The sequence below is a fragment of the Neoarius graeffei genome, chromosome 10 (genome assembly GCF_027579695.1).
Source record: "Neoarius graeffei isolate fNeoGra1 chromosome 10, fNeoGra1.pri, whole genome shotgun sequence".
NCBI classification, from domain to species: Eukaryota; Metazoa; Chordata; class Actinopteri; order Siluriformes; family Ariidae; genus Neoarius; species Neoarius graeffei.
This window is the reverse complement of record NC_083578.1, coordinates 15,720,475-15,744,569: the sequence shown is the minus strand read 5'-3', so window position 1 is coordinate 15,744,569 and position 24,095 is coordinate 15,720,475. Positions and strand designations below refer to the sequence as shown.

Below are 24,095 nucleotides of genomic sequence, written 5' to 3'. Positions count from 1 at the left end.
GGCAGTCAGCGAGCACCTCGGTGTGATCAGCTGTTCGTTTAGCGACAGAATGATGGAACTGTCTGCGCATGTGCGCACACCTTCCTCTGTTTGCTCGACTGCGTAAAGGAAGCAATTTCATGCACATTATTTGCTCAATTCCTTCAAATTAAATAACTTCCCAGCCACAGGATGGGCTGTTTTTGAGATTACAGAAATAAACATATCACAATGACCGAATTTCATAAGGAACTCAATTTCAGCGATTTTTGTGAAATCGAAAGGCCGTCTCGCTTTAATGTGAAATTTTAACGTGCACTGTTTATTTAGCGTTTTTGCAAGGAGTGTGCAGTGTTGGCACTTTACAAAGGTAAAGCTGTAAGTTTCAGTTTTCCAACATGCGAATTAAGACCGAAGCAGACGGTATGTCGTTGTTGCACATCACAAGATATGGTCGAATTCGAAAGCTGTGTCTAATGTAACGCCTTGATGTTTCGCATTTAAAGTTGTTCTTGCACGACGTTAGGTTTTGACACACTGATGACTCCAGCCGAGAAAGCCAAACTCTACACTGCCATCGGATACAGCGAGACAGCTGTCAATCCTAATCTGCCAAAAGATGTGAGTGTTTTTCCGTCCATTCAGTCAGAATATGAGTTAACTTTTTTTATGTCGTAATATGAGCCTGTTTGGACGTGTTACAAAATTTAGCAGCACTGATGTGTTCTGTTTGGCAGTTTGAAGACATGAAGGTCCGGTTCCAGTTGGTGAGCATGTCCGTGTCGATTAAAGAGAACAAAGAGAAGCCAGAGATTATCAAACTGTCCGTCATCGACTTGAGAGCCATGTTGACGCAGAGAGCCTCCGCCCAGGCTATAAAGTAATCTCTTCTCTACACTTACTGTGTATAGTAGTATGAAATATATTCGTTTGCAAAAGGCAGATTCTACCATAACAGAGGCCAGTTAAGTCCCATCTCCTTAAATTGCTGAATTGATTATTTTGATCATTCTGTTAAGTTTTTCTAGTAGCATTTGGGGTCTTGGACATTCACAGTAAATTTTAGGACCGTAGTCCTGGTAACTAATTAATAAAAGCCTGACATGACAGGCATGCTAAATGACAATGGAGCACTTGCATGTGACGTCACAGCCGATCCAGATTGTGACAGACGCCATCTTGTCGGTCAAACGCCATATTTCCGCCTTCTACTTTTGGTTCTACTTCTACCTTTTCTTCTGGAAAACCCTACTATATACAATTCTACTACAACGGCTGCGGCTACAAGCTCTCCCTACCTGTGCACGTTTTTTGTGTGTATTTTTGTGTGGTGTTCGTCTGTACCGGACTTCAATATCCACTACAACCGTATGGACTTACTGGACATTGGTTTCCAGCAGAAAATGATGGTTTGTAGCGATTTCCATCGCATGCACAACATTCCGGACGAGATAGCGAGACCAGCGGGGTCTCCGTGGATTGTTATCGGGTCTGGCAGGCAAAGGAGGCGGCGTTGGAGAGGAAGTAAAAGCGAGGCTGCAGGCAGAGCCGGCCTGTTGACTAAGCTCAGAAAACAGCCACTCAAACCTCCACTGCCAAGCCTCTACCTCTCCAACGCCAGATCCATGTAAACAAGACGGACGATTTGGAATTACAGCTGGAATTACCTTATTCTATTCTATAATCGGCTGGTCAGTGCTATACTTAAGTGACTTACCCGTCCAATGAGGATTGTTATTTTCTTGTTTACAAGATGCCACATCTGAGTCGCTGACAAATCCTGAATTTCTGTAAAGATAACTGTCCAGAGATTTATAAGCACTGAACAGCGAGGGAAAGTTGATGAGGTAATTATACACGTCCGGGTATTCCGCTGGCAGTTCAACATCCACTGACACGGTCGTGAAAACTCCGTCCGGTAAGCCATAAGGGTCACTAATCTGTAGATCGTTTATTTTAGACATATATCTAGTTATCTGTTCATTAGAAAAATGAGCCGTGTAGTCCGTCGGTTGAAATTGATCCATTTTATACACGAGTGCAGCAGTATTCAGCGGTGTTTTTTACCGACAAGATGGCGGCTGTGTACTTTCCGGTCACGTGACTGCAAGATCTCTATAGAAACACATCGGTTTCTATCATCAAAATCTGACAGACAAACTAACGTCTACCATCATATTCTGACAGACACTCTAGATGACAATAGCAACAAAACTGTTTCTTACATTATTAATCTGACAAATTTAGTAATAATATTAAATACCTCATCACTAGAACCAAATAAAATAAAATATTGAAATAAAAAAGAGAATTTATTTTCAAAACTGAAATAACAATAATTGTCAGAACAGTGACGATAGACACGACTGTGTCACTTTCGCGGGGAAATAACACATTGAAACGGCCTGTCAGCTGAAAGGGTCGCAAGCGGCTCTGATTTGTCTCAACTTACGATAGTTTTCCTCCAGAAAAATTTAAATATGAATGCACAAATATATTCTCAATGTTTCTATCGTCAAAAATTTCTATCGTCAGGATAGCTGACTGAAAATCTTACCTTGATTTATTTGATGAAATCTAGCTGTCAGAACTCCAAGTCTTGCCCGGAAGTAAATGTCTGCTGTCACAAAAATCATGCGCAGTAGAATTTCCTCTTTGCGTCAGTCAACATGTGCGTGGCGAGGGCTTGAATTTTGCGATCGTCAGGTGCATCAGACTGACAATAGCATTTTTTAAAAATAACTGTGGGCTTCTCTCGTGAACGAAATAGTTTTTTCGCTGTTAATCTATTTCAACTCTATCTGTTGACACCCAAAAATGATAAAGCCTGCTTCCACACGATAACTACCAAAGATCCATAATAGCTGAGGCGCTGTTTACACATACCCGGGTATTTGTAAAAATGCATATTTTCTAAACTCCGTTTTCCAAAATAACTTCGTGCACACAGCTGCGTTTTTTTTTTTTTTAATTACGTTTATATTGATCCGCATAAATGCGCTGTCGAGCTGTTAAACTCGGTGGCAGTGTTAGAAGAATGACAATTCCTCAGAAGTGCGCATGTGAGTACACTCACCCTGTATGTATGGACGTACCAACTCTGCGAGTGACAGGAGTGAGGATCGCGACATTTTGAAATTTTCCTGCCATTCCTCCGGGACGACAACGCCATTCTTGAAATTCTCCCACCAGATACCAGTACGTCCAGGTCGAAACCAAAATCGCCGACGCTGGCGGTGGTACGGTCGGGCTCTTTTGGTCACCAGAAGCTCCGCAATTGCTGCCCTCCGAGCCCTAATGCGTCTCTGCTGGTCAATGAGCTTTATTCTCAAAAGCAAACAGGCGAATATAGCTCTTAACAGAAATGCTGCTACTCTGAGTGTTTCCATGCTTGTCATATGTACAATGGTCGATCTTTTGTGGCGCGAAGATTGCCTAAAACTCCGTTTTGGTCTCTTTACACACACACACGCAAAACGGAGTTTTCAAAAATTCTCCACTTTTGCCGGGGTTTTTAGAAAGAATCGTTTTCAGAGGAAAAAACTCCGTTTGTGTATAAACGAAAGGCACAAACGAAGGCAAAGGTCTGCGTTTTTAAAAATACCCGGGTATGTGTAAACGGCGCCTGAGTCTATCGTCAGGTCATCTGACAGAAATTCACTGACGATAGCAACAGGGATAATGAAAGTGATTATTAAAATGGGAGTTATGTCTGTCAGGTACGTCAAAGAAATAGAACTTTATTCTTTAAAAATCTTTTATTGGTATACTCAGTGTATTTTTAAATGACGTGCTGTTTTAGAAGACCAAATACCATCTTTTCAATCTTGAAAATATTACCTCACTGAAAAAAGGACAAGAAAAATGTCTTATTTTGCAGGCAAGTGGTTAATGGATCCAGTTACGGTAGAATCTGCCAAAAGCGTTTACCAGGTAGAAGTCTTGCATCCAGCAATGTTGAGCAGTTCTCATATTGTATCGTTTCTTTAGGGTTTTTTTTTTTCCTCTCCTCTTTTCTCTCCCCTAATCAGGATCACAGCTCAGTTGTCATCATTTGAGGTAACTGGTGTCTTGAGAAACACCGCCGCTCCCACGCTGCTTTCTCCTCGGCGTGTGGTGGATGAAGACAAACCTCTGCTCAGCCTGATGTTCGAGACGAACCCACTGGACGCCAAGGCAGATCAGAGACTGCACGTAGAATCGCAGCCACTGGAGATCATCTATGATGCAGTGAGTGTGGCAGAAACCATAATTTTTCAACTTTAAAAAAAAAAAAATTGTCAATTTATTCTTGTGTTTTTTCTGTAGATGACGGTGAATAGCATGTCGGCGTTCTTCTTGCCTCCAAATGACCTGGAGCTGGACGAGCTGACGAACGCCACCCGCATGAAGCTGGAGCAGTTCAGAGACCGAACGTCAACCGGTGTGTGTGTGTGTGTGTGTGTGTGTGTGTGTGCAGTGTACATGGTGTGAAATATTTCTCATCTCATCTGTAGCCGCTTTATCCTGTTCTACAGGGTCGCAGGCAAGCTGGAGCCTATCCCAGCTGACTACGGGCGAAAGGCGGGGTACACCCTGGACAAGTCGCCAGGTCATCACAGGGCTGACACATAGACACAGACAACCATTCACACTCACATTCACACCTACGCTCAATTTAGAGTCACCAGTTAACCTAACCTGCATGTCTTTGGACTGTGGAGGAAACCGGAGCACCCGGAGGAAACCCACGCGGACACGGGGAGAACATGCAAACTCCACACAGAAAGGCCCTCACCGGCCCCGGGGCTCGAACCCAGGACCTTCTTGCTGTGAGGCGACAGCGCTAACCACTACACCACCGTGCCGCCCGGTGTGAAATATTTATTTAAAAAATTGAAATACACTGTCCATTGTGTGTTTTATGGATTGCTTATGCTTAGTACAGTAAGCAAAGCGACCCTTTAGAGAAACTGATCTCGTCTGTTAAAGGGGAAGAAAGGGCAATATATACGGTTGCCGATGTGACAAAGTAACGTATTCTTAAAGTGCCATTCCACCATTGGATGTATTCTTTGGCATAAAATGCAATATATTTTATGACAACATGACTAGACAGAGAAATCTTTTAGCTTCAAAATGATATATCAAACACAATTTTTTTGACAACGACAAGTATATTAATTTTGCGACCAAAGTCACCTACCCGGGCGGCACGGTGGTGTAGTGGTTAGCGCTGTCGCCTCACAGCAAGAAGGTCCTGGGTTCGAGCCCCGTGGCCGGCGAGGGCCTTTCTGTGCGGAGTTTGCATGTTCTCCCCGTGTCCGCGTGGGTTTCCTCCGGGTGCTCCGGTTTCCCCCACAGTCCAAAGACATGCAGGTTAGGTTAACTGGTGACTCTAAATTGAGCGTAGGTGTGAATGAGAGTGTGAATGGTTGTCTGTGTCTATGTGTCAGCCCTGTGATGACCTGGCGACTTGTCCAGGGTGTACCCCACCTTTCGCCCGTAGTCAGCTGGGATAGGCTCCAGCTTGCCTGCGACCCTGTAGAAGGATAAAGCGGCTAGAGATAATGAGATGAGATGAGTCACCTACCCTTTTAATTTCCGCGCGGTAGTGAAACGTGATGTCATCGGCAGGTTCCCCTTCTTGTGTACCACGTGTCGGTCTATTTTTAGACCAGGAAACCCCCAAAGTGAGAGAGTCATTTCTCCTCGTATATGGGGGCCAAAAAAATTGCAAAAAATTGAGTTAATCTTTCAGTTAGCTAGATTTATTGGTATTAGCTAGATTTATTGGTATTATTTTTATCGCGTTCTATCCGCCATTGCTGATAATATGTGCCACGTCACACGTCACGTGGTACACAAGAAGGGGAACCTGCCGATGACATCACGCGCGGAAATTAAAAGGGTAGGTGACTTTGGTCACAAAATTAATATACTTGTCGTTGTCAAAAAATTGTTTGATATATCATTTTGAAGCTAAAAGATTTCTCTATCTAGTGATACCATTTATATATGTTGTAAAAATATATTGTATTTTATGCCAAAGAATACATCCAATGGTGGAATGGCACTTTAAGTATTCTTTCAAATTTATGTACTAGAAAACAACGAAATATCTTGGTAATTGTAAATATAATAGTCGGTACGCTAAACGGCACAAGAGTCGCCATTTTTAAAAGACCGTGACGTCAGCCCTACCCACTGCACTAGGAGAGGAGCGTGTAATTATGGCGTCGGGCGCATGAACACTTACAATACTATTCCTATTCTTGCATATTACAACTTTTCAATGCGAGACGAGTCCTACCTCTTTCATTTTCGCTTCCTTTCGACGCTTTTTCAGCCTCGCAGAGCGTGCAGAGAACTCGCTCACCGTCGTCTCACTTGCACTTAGCCTATGACAAAATTCCGTTGGTACGAGGTGTTCTGTAAAGTTATCCTACCTCTTGGATTTGTCCTACCAAGCCTACTGCACATGCGCAGAGCACATGACGTCATTACAATTAGCAAGCTCTCATACAGACCGTTTTATTATTCAAAACAAGTCATTACATATAATTTGACTTGGCCAAAGACTCGACCAATACGGCCAAAACATAAAAATCGGCAAATGCGTGAAATACTCACCGATTTTCTATCAGCCCAGCTGATCGGTAGGACAAAACTACTGTTGAATTTTCCTCCCCTCCTGGATTTCGCGCATGCGCGGTAGGCTTAGTAGGACAAATCCAAGAGGTAGGATAACTTTACAGAACACCGATCATACGTAGCCATGCTCGAACTCGCTTGGTGTTTTTCAGCGGAAACGAGTGAAAAGACACGTCTGGAGGATCGTTATGCTTTCCATCGGTCCTGTTATTACACCCGAAAGCAACACACTGTGGCATTGTGTAGCCGATCACTTACAATTCATCCTACTTTCCGATTCACACGTGCTATTCCCAACCTCAGTGAGCCAACACAACTGGGCACGTCATGAGTGTTACGCAGAGAAAATGAACGTGCATTCTGATTGGATAAAATTAATATCATGGCGGGCTGTTCAAACTGCGGAAATAGTTTGCTCGAGCTACTTTCAAAACACTAACTTTCCAACCTTAGAACAAAAAACTTTTGTAAGTCTTGAATAAGGTTCGTCAATGTGTGTTTTATTGTTATATTTACTCTATATATTGCCCTTTCTTCCCCTTTAATTAGGACTCATGTACATCATTGAGACGCAGAAAGTTCTTGACCTGAATATCAACCTGATGGCCTCTTATGTGATCGTGCCCCAAATGGGCTTCTACGACCCCAAGCACAACCTTATCATTCTGGATCTGGGACACTTTCAGGTAATTTTCTGCGACATGATGGATATATATATATTTTTTTCTCTTTGTTGGTTTACAGCCTTCTGTTTTTTTTTGTGTTTTTTTTTCCCCCCCCTCCCCTCTATTGCTTTTATGTATGAGATCAGGAAAATAACTAATGAATTTATGAGGCATGATGCAGGAAAATGCATCAAGATTAAGCGTAGCAGGCACACCTGGAAGATTTTATAAACCTCCTCCTAAATACGTGTGCGCTCCTCATGCAGATGTCGAGTCAGAGCAGAGCCGACTTGCCACAGCTCTCCTTGGGAAAGAACACCATTGAGGACATCATGTCTCGAGCCTACGACAGCTTTGACGTCCAACTCACCAGCCTGCAGCTCTTGTATTCGAAATCAGGTACACTACCGTTCAAAAGTTTGGGGTCACCCAGACAATTTTGTGTTTTCCATGAAAAGTCACACTTTTATTTATGACCATAAGTTGTAAAATGAATAGAAAATATAGTCAAGACATTTTTCTGGGCATTTTGAGCATTTAAAGGTGGGGTACGAGATTTTGGAATAACGGTTCCCGCAAGCCATATTTTGAAAAGAAACAAGCCCGCCCTCGCCATGCTCCCACCCCCCGCGTCTCGTTAAGTTAGAGTGTAGAGAGCTTGGAAAAATAGCTCAAACTTTCTCATTTAAACTGTGTTTTCAGCCCCAATTTTCACTCCACACACACAATTTTCTCAAAAGTAGTAGCCACACTTGTCCTGATTCACACAATGTGTCTACCTACATGATAGGACTTGCAGTTTTTGAATGAAAAGCCTGAAAGTGAGGAGAGGATAGGCGCGCAGCCCCATAGACTGCCATTATAAACTTGGCAGAAAAGTCACTCGTTTTTAACTCGCTCTAGTGACCTCATTTTTTACACTACAGACAAAAAAATTACATCAGTGTGTTCAGGAGAGCCTTGTGGCGCTCACTGTGAAAGAAATTTGTGAATATCTCCTTCTGTTTTCGTGTAAATCCCCGTTGTTTGGAGGGAGCGCACTGAGAAAATCCTGTGACACTCTGCTCGCAGCGCACGGGTTGGGGGAGGGGCTGCTCGCTCTCTCTCTCACACACACACACACACACACACACACACACACACAGAAGGGACGGGCTGCTCGCGGGCTTCAGTCTGATTGACGTGTCAGTATCCAATCATTTTGAGGTGGTACCTCGATATGATCGGATGGCGTTTTTCCTTTATTTTACACTGTAGACTGGATTAAAATATTTCGTTTTTGGGTCAAACCTTCTATTGTACTGCTTGCAACATGGGTGTGAGGAGCTTTTCAAGCAATATGGTAAAAAATACTCCTGAAAAAAATCTCATACCCCACCTTTAATCGACCCCACAAATGTGATGCTCCAGAAACTCAATCTGCTCAAAGGAAGGTCAGTTTTATAGCTTCTCTAAAGAGCTAAACTGTTTTCAGCTGTGCTAACATGATTGTACAAGGGTTTTCTAATCATCCATTAGCCTTCTGAGGCAATGAGCAAACACATTGTACCATTAGAACACTGGAGTGAGAGTTGCTGGAAATGGGCCTCTATACACCTATGGAGATATTGCACCAAAAACCAGACATTTGCAGCTAGAATAGTCATTTACCACATTAGCAATGTATAGAGTGGATTTCTGATTAGTTTAAAGTGATCTTCATTGAAAAGAACAGTGCTTTTCTTTCAAAAATGAGGACATTTCAAAGTGACCTCAAACTTTTGAACGGTAGTGTATGAACATTTTCCATCCTCATCATCTCGCACGCTTGTACACGCAATTTGAAAACCCAGCGGCTGGTTCGTTTTCAGATGGAGACTGGGAGAAGGCTCGGAAGCTGAGGCAGTCTCCCCTCCACATTCTGGAGCCTGTTGACTTGAAGGTGGTTTTCAGCAGAGCCATGGTGGTCACTGACTCGAGGATGCCGAAGTAAGGGTGCTGTCCTTGGTTTTATTTTTACAGCGCTGTTGAATTTGCGATTCTGATTGGTCAGAAGGGGTTGAATAATTTTCTATCACCGCAGCGCTGACTGTAGTTCCAGCTGCAAAGGTTTTTTTTTTTTTTTCCTTCTAATCTAATGCATTGTCATTTCTGTAGTACACAGGGATAGGTATAGCCTGGGAAATCCCATGCTGCTTTGCACAATCGTTCCGATCTGAAAAGACAGCATGGAAACTATGGTCTAAAGGCTCGCCTGAGTTAGGGAGCCAATCAGAGAGTGGGGAGGGGTGGAAAGACGGTGACGCGTACTACTCGACAAACGGAAGCTTGTAGTTTATTTGGGACTGTTTACGGATCACATTTAACATGGCGGCGAGCGATACGAACCAAACTTTCGATCAAGCTTTGTCTTGCACAAACGGCAGTAATCGTTCGGTGCCATTGTTTTCCTATTTTTGTTTTGCCTTCTCTTTCTCTTTCCTTCTCTTCTTTGCTTCTTCGTCGCTCTAACTACGTCACCGGGTACAACTGCCATGATTGGCCATGGGCTACGTATACGCCAAATGATAGACATTCGCAACGTCCGATAAACGGCCGTTGACAATCGTAAACCACACCTCCCCTACGAGAAATTCAATAGGCGGATTCCAGACCATATTTCACTTGTGATATGGTCTGGTGTTAACCAGACTAGGATAGGTAGGGTGGATGAGCTACAATCCTAAATCAGGAAAAAGTTCGGAATGTATGTTGAAATATTAAAACCGAAAAGAATGCTTTGTAACTAATCTTTGCATTCAGAACAATACAGTTGGACATTTGATGTTTTACCTCATGAATTTTTTTTTTTAATTAACGGTTAAATTTTGATTCTTGCAACACACATTATATATTTTAAAAAAATGTTGACAGTCAAGCATTTACTGTACCACTTTACAATGTTCTTTCTTCTCACAACACTTAAAAGATGTTTAAGGACTGAAGACACCAAGCGATGAAGCATTTCAGGTCTTATTTTGTCCCATTCTTCCTGTAAACAGGTCTTAAAGTGCACATCTTGGGTAAATTCAGGAGCAAGATCAATGTAATTCTCCTATGTTATATTAAACTTTTGGTCAAATATCTGTTGCATCTTGGCATTTGGATTTCCCGGCAAACACTGATTTTTCGTGACGTCGCGTCCGGGAAGCCTCCTTCTGAATCCTAGGTCAGCGCTGGTTTGTTTATGAGAAAACGACCTGCAAGTTTCTTCAACGTTATCGCGTAATTATTAAAATGGTTAACAGATGTATCGTAGGAGGGTGTAGCAACACCAATCATGATGGGATTAGTACTCATCGTTTCCCAAAAGACCGGACAGTGAGGGAGGAATGGGAGCGCTTCGTGCGAGACACCCGGAAAAAGCCGAGGACCAAGCAGAGCCGAGAAAAAGACCAAGAAAATCGGCAATTCACAAGTTGACTGTTGCCAGGGAAAGAAATGAGAGACTATACTCTACGTTCAGACTGCACCCTGAAACGACCCATATCCGATTTTTTTGCCCATATGCGACCTGTATCCGATTTGTTATTGACAATCTGAACGACACAGATCCGATTTTTTCACATGCGACCCAGGCCGCTTGCATATGTGGTCCTAATTCCGATGCATATCCGTTATTTTCACATGCGACTGCAGTCTGACCGGACAGGTCGCATTCATGCGACCTACACGTCATCAACAAGAGACAAACGTCACTATTCTGCGTTGGCTAATCCCGCCTCTTTGGTGGAAAACAACATTTGTACAGTTTTCAGAATTTAAATAGACTTTTATAGACTTGATCAAGCTAATGGTGGATTTGGTAGGGACCTGGATGTTGATCTGTTAGCCTGATTAAATAAAACAGTTTCTATAACTGATTTATAACTTAAACCATCCTGTGTTACAAGATTATAAGATTGTTCTGGAAATTTCCAGTAATTTGACACCTTCGGTCTCATTAGTCTGCTGCCCACATTAATCAGATTATTGTGTGAGTTCCGCCGCCACAAAAACCACATCGCCAGGTCTCGCCTCATCTCCATGCTTTACTTGCAAACTTGAAGAGTGCGTTTTTTTTGTTTTTTTTGTTTACGTATTACGTAGATGTGCTTATTACGTGTCAATTTGCGCATGCGGGACACTTTCGGGTCGTTTTCCGTTCATATTGGAGATCGCATACAAGTCTCATATAATTGGTAATGTGAAGGGCCTAACAAAAAAATCGGATTTCACAACAAATCGGATATGGGTCGTTTCAGGTTGCAGTCTGAACGTAGTGAAAATTAGGTGTTCCTGTGTTTGTGTGGTACACGGATAATGTTATTCATTGACCACACAAAAGTAAACAAGACGAAAGCGCTGGGCGATAATACACTTACTTCACATGTATCAAGGGATCTGCGTGTCAGGGCTTGAGACCTCAGGACCTGTCAAACACATTAAATGTGCAGGCTTTCGTCTAAACCGGGGAACAGGGGCGCTGCGCGCTCTTACCGAAATGCCGATTGAACCCCAAGTCACACTTAGGCCATGCACTTATATGCTACTGTACAACATGCAATCTTTCTCAAAACGATCTTTTCTCCGTGAAAACATCCCAGCAACACTACGTGACAATGTGTCTGATCATCAAATACGTTATAATTACTCCAAAAATATTCCACTCATAGTAGATACACCGCCAGACGGTGCAAAAACGATCCGAATTGGCGTTTTCCAGACTGAGGCGCCATGTTGTTTAGTTGTTTACTTGTCGCGGCTGCTCTCGCGAGATTTGACATGGGTTCCGTACAAGGTCAGCTGACTTGTAGAGCGAGATTTCTCGAGACTGAATGACCTTTCACCCACCGGCGCGGGAGCTTTTGACAGAAGTTGTTCGCGAGTTGTTTTTGTTGACACTTGGGCATTTAAAGATGTCGTCATCCCGTGGCACGAAGCGGAAGAAAGCCAAAGACTGTCCGGGGCAGAAGAAGATTACTTCTTTCTTTTTCAATGTTGACAGACAATTTGTTACAGTTTCCCTCTCAGATAGCCTCAGAATGTCCCATTGTAGCCTCAATTTTTCAAAGGCTTCGCACGCCGGAGGGGGGGACAACTGGCACCATCCCCCCGCTTCGCTCCCTCGCCATGGTGAGCGCCCTCATACTAAATTTTTCTAGAAAAAACCCTGAATGTATATGCAAGTAGTCGTCGACTTACGACCTATGCAACTTACGACCGATCAACTTTACGACCGTCTGGTTATGACTGGCAAGTGTTTCCCAACTGAGCGTACGATAGTTTCCGCCCCAGCTCCAGGCACACGCGCAGTCTCTTTCGCGCTCCCTCGCGCACTCCGTCATACAGTTTCCGCCCCAGCTCCTGGTTTATGAAACGACCAAATGCTCCCGCCAGCCGAGCGCTGCAACAGCTGATGATGACCTAGACGACCCACAGCCAAGCACCAGTGATGCCAGCGGTCACTAAATTTTTTTTTTTTTTTGTATTTTGCTGTTTTACATTTGTATTTTGGTACATTTCAAGCTAAAATGTTTTCTATTTTTCACACCTGTATTTCGTATTTTTTGTTTCACACATTAAGCAAATTGTACTGTACGCAGTGTAGTATGCAGTGTTTGACTTAAACCAAATAATGAGCCAAGGTAATGAAATAAGAAAATGTTGATAAAATAAGACTTTTTAAGATGATTACAATTAGGGATGTTAACCGATGACCGTTTGACCGGTGGTTGACCGAATCAACGTCAACCGGTTAATTTTTTTTGGTTGTCGATGGAAAAAAAAATCAATCGTTTTGGAGCGGAGAACCTGGAATTCTGTGTTGTAAACGCTTGGGCCATGCCATGCGGTGTAAGGACAACAACTGACAAATCAGAAACACCCATTCAGTCATGTCCCGCCCTCCCGCCCCAGTTAAAGACGGCTGACAAATCAGAAACACCCATTCAGTCATGTCCCGCCCCATTTGAACACAGCTGCCACTCGGCGAAAGAAAAGAAGTGTAGACACAGGCTTTTTAGCTTACAAATTACTATTCTGTTTTTTTTTTTTTTTAATTGTTATTAGAAGGCACATGGAGTTTAGTCCTGCCTTGGCCAGTGCATTCTGAAAGTATGTTTCGGTCTGTAGCCAACAATGCATGTTATTGCAGATCATATCTCTCCACACAAACTAAAGGCGCAGATGCCGACTTTTTCACGGCTTTTTCATGGACTGTAACGGCATTTGCTTATGGAGTAATTTTAATACAGAATTTACTCTGATGAAATTATTCAGACACTCCAACGCCAAAATCGGATCTGCACGAGCCGTGAAAAAGGCGCGCCGTTTGCATCCCTGTTTAAACTCATAGGTTAACCGACTTTAACCGGCTAATGAGGCTCGGTGGTCGGTCAAGATTTTTTTTTTTAGTTTTCGCCATCCCTAATTACAATATTACTACACGTCACAATATACTTACGTTCATTTAACATAGGCCGACTTACGACCAGATCAGTGTACGACCGGTCAGTCGTAACCAAACGCAGTTGTAAGTCGACGACTACCTGTACAACCCTGCTTAGCCGGTTCCATGTGTGTAGCTTGTGAAATCTTTCTCCTACAGTAGCCAGTACTCTTCTAAATGAAGAAATATATAAATGCATAATACCGTATTTTTCGGACTATAAGTCGCACTTTTTTTCATGGTTCGGCTGGCCATGCGACTTATACTCCGGTGCGACGTATATATGTTTGTTTTTTTTTTTTTTTTCACCGCGGAATAACTGGAGCTGATGCTGAGTCTGACGACAGCCACGCAGAAGAGGAAATGGCGCTTCATCTGCCGCTGGAGGCAGAGTTGTTCAGAAGCGACACCGAGGATGAGGAATTCAATGGATTTGCTGATTTGGAGTGAAATCATCAGCTTGATAAACTTGATTGACCTGTGTTTTATTATTAATGATAGGCCTATAGTTATTTAAATAAGTTATGTAGTGATTTTAGGCAGTGCTTAATTTGTGAAGTGGGAGGTCCCAGAACGCAGGAGGTGGGTGGGTCCGGCGACTCAAAAAAAAAAAAGAAAAGGCGGGGGATGGTTTACTAACTTTACGCACATGCGCTTATTGTGTGTGTAAAATAATAATAATAATAATAATAATAATATCAGACATTATGATCTTAGAAAACGCTTTAGTGACAAACAGTTACAGACAGTAATATGTCGTGATATTATATTATAAAATATTAATTTTTATTAGTCTATATATTAAATTATATATTACATTTATCTTCTAAAATAACAGACTGTACTCATCACAGCCGGTTTATTTCACCATTGGAGATCAGATCACACAAGACATGAGTTAAATGACTCATTTTAAGGATTTAAGTAGGGGATTTAAAAGCGGTGGTTGTTTTTTTTCACTAGACGGTTGTTTTTACTACCGTACCTGTCTTTGGAGATGATATACCTATAGACTACTTGACCTCTGATTTGATGAAATAAAATTCGACAAAAATGAAGAATGACACTCCTCGATGATGACTACAGCTTTAATAACACAGATGAAAGAGCCATGGGGCGATAATAAGCCCTACCGGTAAAAATATTCTAAAAGCAAACTGATTAATGCATCAGTAATAGGCTACTAATATTAGTTATAATAATAATATAGGCTATTAGTAATAACGATAGTGATAGTATTAAAGATAGTAGTAGATATTTAAAATAATCAGACGAGGCTACTTACAGGGCAAAGGGCGCGTTATCACTGCTCAGCTGTTCGTTTATTAAATAAACAATGCAGTCGCGCAGTAACCACGCGCCGCTTATCAGATAGAATCACAGATTCCATGGATAGAATAACCCTTCAAAAAAGTGCGACTTATAGTCCGGTGCGACGTATATATGTTTCTTTCGTCTTCATAATGCATTTTTTGGCTGATGCGACTTAAACTCCGGAGCGACGTATAGTCCAGAAAATACGGTAGTAATAATAGATAGATGAGCATTGATACATGAATCCATGGGTTTAGAAGCTCAGGCGACAATTCCATATTTCAGTGCAAAATCGCTAGCTGATAAACTTGGTCTACACAGGCTGTGCACTGAAACCGTGCAAGCTCTCGCAGCCTGCGGGCGGATCCGCACGTGGCGTCACGAATCTGGCTCCAGACTCCCTTGGGATTTTTCCAGATGCGTTTTTTTTTTCTGCTGTAGACAGATGGCCTTGTGCAAAATTACCCTTCTGGATGAGTGTGTAAAGAGACATACTTTCATATAAAAAAAAAAAAAAATTTAAATTGGTCTAGGATATGCACTTTAAGGTGTGCAACAGTACACTGTCCTCCTACTTTTTCATTTCAAGATTCTCCACACTTTCTCTATTGGGGATGGAATGGACAGGCGCCCTCTTCTTCCACAGCCACGCCTTTGTACGGTAATGTGTGCAGAATGTGGTTTTGCATTTTCTTGTTGAAATCTCCCTGGAAAAGATGTCGTCCTGAAGGCAGAATATGTTGCTCCAAAATCTGTGTACTTTTCTCCATTAATGCTCCATCACAGAAGTCTAATGCCGCTTTTCCACTACCAACGCGGCTGAGTTGGGCTGAGCCGTGCCGTGCTGAGTCGAGCTGAGCGGGGCTGTTGGAGTTGCATTTCGACTACAACCGCGCTGAACCTTGCTGGCTGGAAGTGGGTGGATACATTGGGTAGAGTTAGCGAAAGTGGGTGGACATCACGTGATGTCGTTAAGCAGCGCAAACAGTGACATCAGTGACCTTTTAAGCGGTAGTCTCACGACCCGGATAGTAAACAATAAACATGGAGGACATGGAGTCGTTAGTGTTGCTGGTCTTGGTGCTGTGGCTTGTTGTCACCGACAACACCAACAGATACTGGCAAGAGCGTATAGATGAGGCGAGGCGCATAAGGCTTCAGAAATTCTCGTAATTCTTCTTCCGGGTTTACGGTGTTTACAGATCCCAGCGTGCTCGCAGGGCATGTGAGGACACTCCTCCTCACCAATCAGTGCACAGGGGAGTGTCTCCTCATGCCCCTAGCCCCACTCAGCTCGGTTTGGCTCGCTTCAGCCCTACTCCAAAACCGTGCGAGTTTTGGGTGCTGAGTAGGGCTGAAGCGAGCTGAGTCGTGCTGCTCTGAGGTAGTCGAAACGCGAGCCGTGGCGGGCTGAAGTGAGCTGAAAAAGGGTAGTGGAAAAGGGCCATAAGTTACCTTTGCCAAGGGCTTTGACACAAACCCATATCATGGCAGACCCTGGCTTTTGGACTTGTTGCTGTTAACAGTCTACACATGGCAAAAAATACCAGGAATACTGCTTCATCGGCCCACGATACACGTTTCCAAAGTGTAACGGTCCATCTCAAATGTCTCCAAGCCCAGAGAAGTCGATGGCGCTTCTGGATACAGTTAACACACGGCTTCCTTTTTGCACAGTAGAGTTTTTAACTGACGTCTGTGTATGTAACTCTGTATTGTAGCTTGACAAAGGTTTGCCAAAGTAATCCCAAGCTCATGTGGTTATATCAGCTATAGATGAACGACGGTTCTTGATGCAGTGCCATCGGAGCTCACGACTGTTCAGCTTAGGCTTGTGCCCTTGCCTTTCACGCACCATAATGATTCTAGATTCCTAGAATCGTTTAATGTTCTGCACTGTAGAAGGTGAAATATCCAAATTCCTTCATATCTTTTCTTTGAGGAACGTTGTTTTTTGTTGACAAACCGGAGATCTTCGGCCCATCTTTGCTCCTCAAAGATTAGCCCTTTCCTGGATACTGATTTTGTAATGAATTATGATTACAGTTAGCTGTTGACATCACCGGTTTCAAATGATCATTTGTTTTACGTCATTACAAGCCCTAAATTTATGGAATCAATTTTGTGCCAAAATGTTCAGACAATACTTTTGAAATATCAAACAAAAACGACAAATCAAAATACAAAAAAACAGTCAATTTTTTTTAGACTGGCAAACAAATTATTCATGTAATCGTGCAAAATATCAGTCTATTACTCTTCAGAAACCTTTTATTTTTGTTCCGCGTCTTTCTCAGTTTTGTTTGACGCAATTTATTTTGGTTGCGATTCCAGCTTTCTCGTTTGCGCTCCCTGACTTTTTGCTTGCAGTTTTGGCACAAACTTCACGTGTGGGTGGGCTGTCCAGGAATGCATTCCCATTGGCTAACTTGCGTTTGACTGACAGCTACGCTCAGCCATTCCCTACTCGGATTCTGGCGGACTGTTTGACGAGTGACTGATCCATTGACGGTAAACAAGGATCGAGTGGACTTGTGTACTACTGCAACACAACACATTTGTCCCGCATTTACACTTTGTTGAATTAATTCAATATCATAGTCGCCACTGAAGTCCACTCGATCCTTGTTTACCGTCAATGGATTGGTCACTCGTCAAACAGTGACCGCAACAGCCTCCGGGGGAATGGCTGAGCGTAGCTGTCAGTCAAACACAAGTTAGCCAATGGGAATGCATTCCTGGACAGCCCACCCACACGTGAAGTTTGTGCCAAAACTGCAAGCAAAAAGTCAGGGAGCGCAAACGAGAAAGCTGGAATCGCAACCAAAATAAATTACGTCAAACAAAACTGAGAAAGACGCGGAACAAAAATAAAAGGTTTCTGAAGAGTAACAGACTGATATTTTGCACGATTACATGAATAATTTGTCTGCCAGTCTAAAAAAAATTGACTTTTTTGTATTTTGATTTGTCGTTTTTGTTTGATATTTCAAAAGTATTGTATGAACATTTTGGCACAAAATTGATTCCATATAAATTGCCCCCATCCCAACTTTTTTTTTTTAAAATGTATTGCAGACCTGAAATGTAGGAATGGATGTATATTAACAAATAAAATGAGGTTGACCAGATAAAACATGAAATATCTTGGGTTCATACCAGGCCTGGAATTTTGTCATTTTAGGGGCAAGGCCACTTGGCCTTTTGTGCTGTCAATTTTTTGAGGGCACGAAGGCCAAAAGCCAGGGCACGAAGGCCATAAAATAAAACGCTGATTTTAAGTTCACGTCTATAATGAATTTAATTTAAGGACTAATGACTCTTCTGAGGAAGATTGGAGTCTCAGTTGAAACTATCAAGCAGGTAAAGAAACATCTACACTATTATGTCTGAAGATAAGAAAATATTGAACACATCTAAACTTATCAATCCATCACTCACTTCAAAAATTGTGAAACTTATTAAACCTACTGTTTATCCTCCCGTAATTTTTGTTCAATTGACACCGAATGTGCAAGAGCATCTTCAGACTGTACTACTATGCAGATTTTTGATTAATCAAAATTGAGCCTGGAGTACATCGAAATGTTTGACTGTAAATGGAATCACATACAGGCATGCTTCTGTATTGGAAATCACAAAATGGGCTCAGGAATATTTCCAGAGAACATTATCTGTGAACACAATTCACCGTGCCATCTGCCGTTGCCAGCTAAAACTCTATAGTTCAAAGAAGAAGCCGTATCTAAACACGATCCAGAAGCGCAGACGTCTTCTCTGGGCCAAGGCTCATTTAAAATGGACTGTGGCAAAGTGGGAAACTGTTCTGTGGTCAGACGAATCAAAATGTGAAGTTCTTTATGGAAATCAGGGACGCCGTGTCATTCGGACTAAAGAGGAGAAGGACGACCCAAGTTGTTATCAGCGCTCAGTTCAGAAGCCTGCATCTCTGATGGTATGGGGTTGCATTAGTGTGTGTGGCATGGGCAGCTTACACATCTGGAAAGACACCATCAATGCTGAAAGGTATATCCAGGTTCTAGAGCAACATATGCTCCCATCCAGACGACATCTCTTTCAGGGAAGACCTTGCATTTTCCAACATGACAATGCCAAACCACATACTGCATCAATTACAGCATCATGGCTGCGTAGAAGAAGGGTCCGGGTACTGAACTGGCCAGCCTGCAGTCCAGATCTTTCACCCATAGAAAACATTTGGCGCATCATAAAACGGAAGATACGACAAAAAAGACCTAAGACAGTTGAGCAACTAGAATCCTACATTAGACAAGAATGGGTTAACATTCCTCTCCCTAAACTTGAGCAACTTGTCTCCTCAGTCCCCAGACGTTTACAGACTGTTGTAAAGAGAAAAGGGGATGTCTCACAGTGGGAAACATGGCCTTGTCCCAACTTTTTTGAGATGTGTTGTTGTCATGAAATTTAAAAATCACCTCATTTTTCTCTTTAAATGATACATTTTCTCAGTTTAAACGTTTGATATGTCATCTATGTTCTATTCTGAATAAAATATGGAATTTTGAAACGTCCACATCATTGCATTCCGTTTTTATTTACAATTTGTACTTTGTCCCAACTTTTTTGGAATCGGGGTTGTAAATTTATTTATTATTTGCATTTTCCATCCCATCCCAATTTTTTTCCACATTTGGGGTTGTACATAACATAAGCCTAATGTTTTTTTTTTTTTCTTTGCTAAATAACATCTGATTGATTATGATGGCGTTTTCTCTCAGGAAATGTTTACCATTTTATAGAAAGAGCGTCTAGTGTCAGCAATTTGTAACCACTAAGCAAAAAATTAGGCCGGTTTTAATTCTAATTAAAGCTATATTATGTGCACGTGAGCGTTAACGCCTAAAACTCATGAATGATGTAATGTTGTTGTTCTGGATTTTTCCTTCCTGGTAGGTTTAAGATATTTGGTGAGCTTCGCCTGCTCTCCCTTCGCATCTCTGATGACAAAGTCCGTGGTATACTGGAGCTGATCGACAGCATTCCACTGCCTGAGAGTCGTCCCTCGCCTCGGACTGCTGCTCCGCAAACCACACCCAAGGTATATTCGGTGCTAATGCAGTGTTTTGTTTAAGGTTGTTGCTTCATGGAAATGAGGGTGTGTGGATTACGTAGTCCATTCACATCCGTGTGTGAGAAATGGTGTGTTTTTTTCCTTTGTAGGTTCCTAAACCGAGAGAGACCCCTCAGCTGACCCCGAGAAAACCAGCTATGGTTGACCTGCGTTCTTCAGTAATATTTGACTCAGGTTAGAGACACTTGCGTATGCACACAGAATAGTTAAAGTGGAACTGAAGTCATTTTTAAACTTGCTTTATTTCTTAATTAACGTGTTATTCAGTTTTTCGGTTTTAGTCACCTTATATCGTGACTCGTATTGGCAACTAATTGCAATTAAAGATTATACTTATCGGCCTGTTCGTTTGGTCCACGGCAGGCGTCGCTTAACCGCGCGATCTTCACGAGACTTGTGCGAGACTTCGAAACGTGAAGTGTCAGCCAGGTGTCAGTGCCGCCATTTTGAAAACTCTTTTCCAAACGAAGTATTGCACAAAAAGGAGTTTATATGACTATTACTGTCTACTTTTTTCAAACTTTCCTGATTGCTATCAAAACGAACAAAACTTCCGGCTTGATTACATCAGCATTCGAAAGAGGGCGCACCCGTGTCTTTGGGCAACCCCCGTGTCCGAATTCGCTCCCTACTCGCTGTATAGCGAGGATGCCGTTTTGTAGTGCTGTCTGAAACCTTAGTGAGGATTATTTGCACCCTATATAGTGCACTTAAAGTATCCCACAATGCATCATGAAAAGTAGTGTACAATGATGGTCAGTAACCAAAGCAATATATCCCATCATGTGGTCACGCTCAAAGATATCAAATTAAAAGTCTCAAATTTGATTTAATAAAAGGCAGCGGCAAAGAAGAAAGTATTCAGCCTTGATTTAAAAGAACTGAAAGATGCAGGTACTGTATTGTATTGATTAATGTCGGAAATGCGCTCAGTATAGTATGGATTTATCACAAAAATACATGCATGTATTTATTATTTTGAAAACCCACCAGCCGACTGACTGATCTGGCACGTTTTAACTGTGCGGCAGTAATGACGTAATGGCCCGGTCACACCGCCCGAACTTTGCTGGAGCGTTCCTGGAGCGGTGAAAAAAATTCATCACCACTCGTAACCGTTCACCACCGTTTAACAAAAGTTGGCCCCCGTTAAAGCAACGCCGTATACGCTCGGCCACCGCTGATGTTTCTCGAGGGGCCCTCCTACCGCTCCGAAAGTTTTGAGCTGCACAAAATATTGCGAGCGGTGAGGAGGGGGCAATTTTCCACCCCGGCAAAGTTCACCCCCGCTCCACCAATGCCCAGTCAAAGTTTGGCACTGCTAGACGCAAGTTCGTGGACGCTTGGGTCCGCTAGGCCAACGCAGAAATCTTGGACGCTGGACCACCGCTGCTTCGCCAGCGTTGCCCGGGCGGCGATTAAACGTTGCACAAACTTCGGTGGAGCGGTTGTAAGCGTTTTATGAGCGGACAATGGGTTGCTGGAACGGTGTCGGGCGTTGAAGCAGCTATCCATGGCGGTGATGAACTTTGGTTTGGCGTTGGTATAGAGGTGTCGGAGCGGGACCAGAATTTGGCTATAAATACGGGGAGAAATGGACCAGGAGCTCATTTGGAATCGAGCTGCCGTTGAGTTCAGACCTCATCTATATCGAATTTGCTCAAAGTTACAGTAAAACTGTATCACCATGGATGCTGAGAGACTTGCTATGATTGGTGCTAAACCAACTTTATACCCCCGCCGAGCCAAAGCCCGCATGCGCAGAACGCCGCTATACCAATGCTTGCTACCGCTAAACCAACGCTAAAGCAACGCCGGCTTCAGCGGTGCACCGCTAAGCCAACGCCCGTGTTTTCGATTTTTTTTTTCCCATTTTGTGCGCGGTGACGAGCGTTGTTGAAATTCGGCCTCCCCTCCCTACCGTTCAAGGAACGCTCCAGCAAAGTTCGGGCAGTGTGACCGGGCCATTAATACCAGCGCGACGGACTAGTGTCCGAAAGCGTTTTTTTTTCCATTTTGCCAATGAGCTCACTATATAGTAATTCCCTATACAGGGGAGTAGTGAACGAGTGAGCGATTTCGGACACAGGGCACATTGGTAGACGTCGGTCACTTTGATTTCCGCTGTGTGTTTTACTTCGTCCTACGATGTCTCGCACAGGTCTCAGTGAATCTCGTTTACGGCCATCGCTTTGACATATGGACTGATCTATTCCAGAGCATATTTCAAACACTCAACTTGCTACAGCAGCGACAAAATAGCGATCAAAAATGCATTCCTGTATTTAATAAAATGAGAAATAGAATTTTGAAGATTAAAAAAAAATTGCCTTCGGTTCTCCTTTAAGGCTCTGGACAGAACAACATTAACCAAGCAATCTTTTTAAATATATATTGAAATGGAGCAAAAAATCAATAGCGTCTTCAAAATTATTGCTGTGAAACCTTGTAAATGAGTTGTGATGTATCAGGAGGCATGGGATAAATGTCCCCCAAAACAAACTGCACTAAATTATAACCCTATTATTTAAAAAAAAAAAAGAAAAAACACCCTTTTATCCCCATTCCAGAATGGACATGAGCAAATGGTATAGACCCCTTCGCATGTTTGTGAACAAACCGACCATTGCCAGGATGCGCGCGCAGCCTGGACCCAGAAACAATGGCGCTGCCCATAGACCGGCATTATGAGCTGTCAGATTATGCCAAACAATTGTCGTTACAAGATCGAGAATGCTACATAAATAAGCTAACTCTAACAAGTGGACATCGCCTACCGGATCCGTATTTAATTAAAGAGTGGACGGACGATGTTAGTAAGTTCCCTGGTATACAATGGCCAGATATATACTCGTACCTTATTGACAAGACTTCAGTGTACACCCACGAAAAACTTCGTGCCTACAAGTCTTTAGGCGCATATGATTATGTGCGGGCATGTACAACTTGATTAACAATGGGACATTCATATTCATTTTGTTTTAATCAAATTATGCCAGTGATGTGATGGCAATGTGGCTTTAGCTACAACAGCAAATACCAACACTAAACAGCAATTTGCAGGAGGTGATGGCATGAAAGGAATGATAGTGTAAAGAGTGCAGCTAAGAGAAATCAGAGCTGCGTAAAAAGCGAGAGGCAGAGAGCAGAAATGAAACTGAACGGGGCGGGAGCTAGGTTAGAGCAGTCAGCTTAAGTTGGCATTTAGAGTGAGGGCACACAATTTTACCTTTCCATCCTTGCTTTAAAATTGTGATTTTCGGCATACGCAAATAACGACGGCACAAAATCTGGACTGCTTGAGTCAAGCGAGACCTCTCCTACAAACAAAATTGCATGCAAAGCTAAGTTAACATGCTAACAATGTTCATTACATTGTGTAACTATGACCCAGCTAATCAGACAAACGTTACCAAAGTATTTTGCTACATCAATAAATGACGACTAGAAAGAATAAAAAAGAAAGATTTAATAAATAGCCTGATCTTACCTGTGATGAAGTGGGCGCTGCAAACTCGCGCATTTTTGATGGTGCTTTCATCCCAGTCTACACGTTTGATGGCTTGTAGTCATAGACGTCGGCGATTTTTTTTGGAATGGGTGAGATCCTGCTGGAATTCTGTACATTTTAACCCCATCACTGCTACGATTCTGACACCCGACAACACAACTAGGCATTTCTGAGTCTTTTTTGGGTCCAGGCTGCGCGTGCAATTTCCGCTTTCGTATGAATGACGTTTACTGCGAAGGGGTCTATATACCAGATGTCGGATTGGACATGAAAGGCTCACGCACAGTTTTTTTTTTTATTAAAAGGTGAAGAACCACCAACATGCCACTTTTGCAAGGATCAAGCATATTTTACTCTGCTGCCCTGGACTAAACACCGCAAGAGAACTTTTTTACTTGCAAAATAACTTGGGTGATGGGTTTTTTTAAGAAA

At 42.6% G+C, this 24,095-nt stretch overlaps 1 protein-coding gene across 2 annotated transcripts in view; it reads left to right on the top strand.

Annotated features, from left to right (window-relative positions):
• The window catches only part of vps13a (vacuolar protein sorting 13 homolog A), a 238,157-nt gene that overhangs the window by 63,701 nt on the left and 150,361 nt on the right, over positions 1–24,095 (top strand). For both annotated transcript variants that reach the window (XM_060931353.1, XM_060931352.1), the window contains exons 16-24: positions 506–600; positions 717–859; positions 4,011–4,209; positions 4,288–4,402; positions 7,162–7,298; positions 7,544–7,676; positions 9,128–9,245; positions 19,975–20,119; positions 20,242–20,326. In XM_060931353.1, coding sequence (XP_060787336.1) covers positions 506–600; positions 717–859; positions 4,011–4,209; positions 4,288–4,402; positions 7,162–7,298; positions 7,544–7,676; positions 9,128–9,245; positions 19,975–20,119; positions 20,242–20,326 — 1,170 coding nt within the window. The remainder of the gene's footprint in view (positions 1–505; positions 601–716; positions 860–4,010; positions 4,210–4,287; positions 4,403–7,161; positions 7,299–7,543; positions 7,677–9,127; positions 9,246–19,974; positions 20,120–20,241; positions 20,327–24,095) is intronic.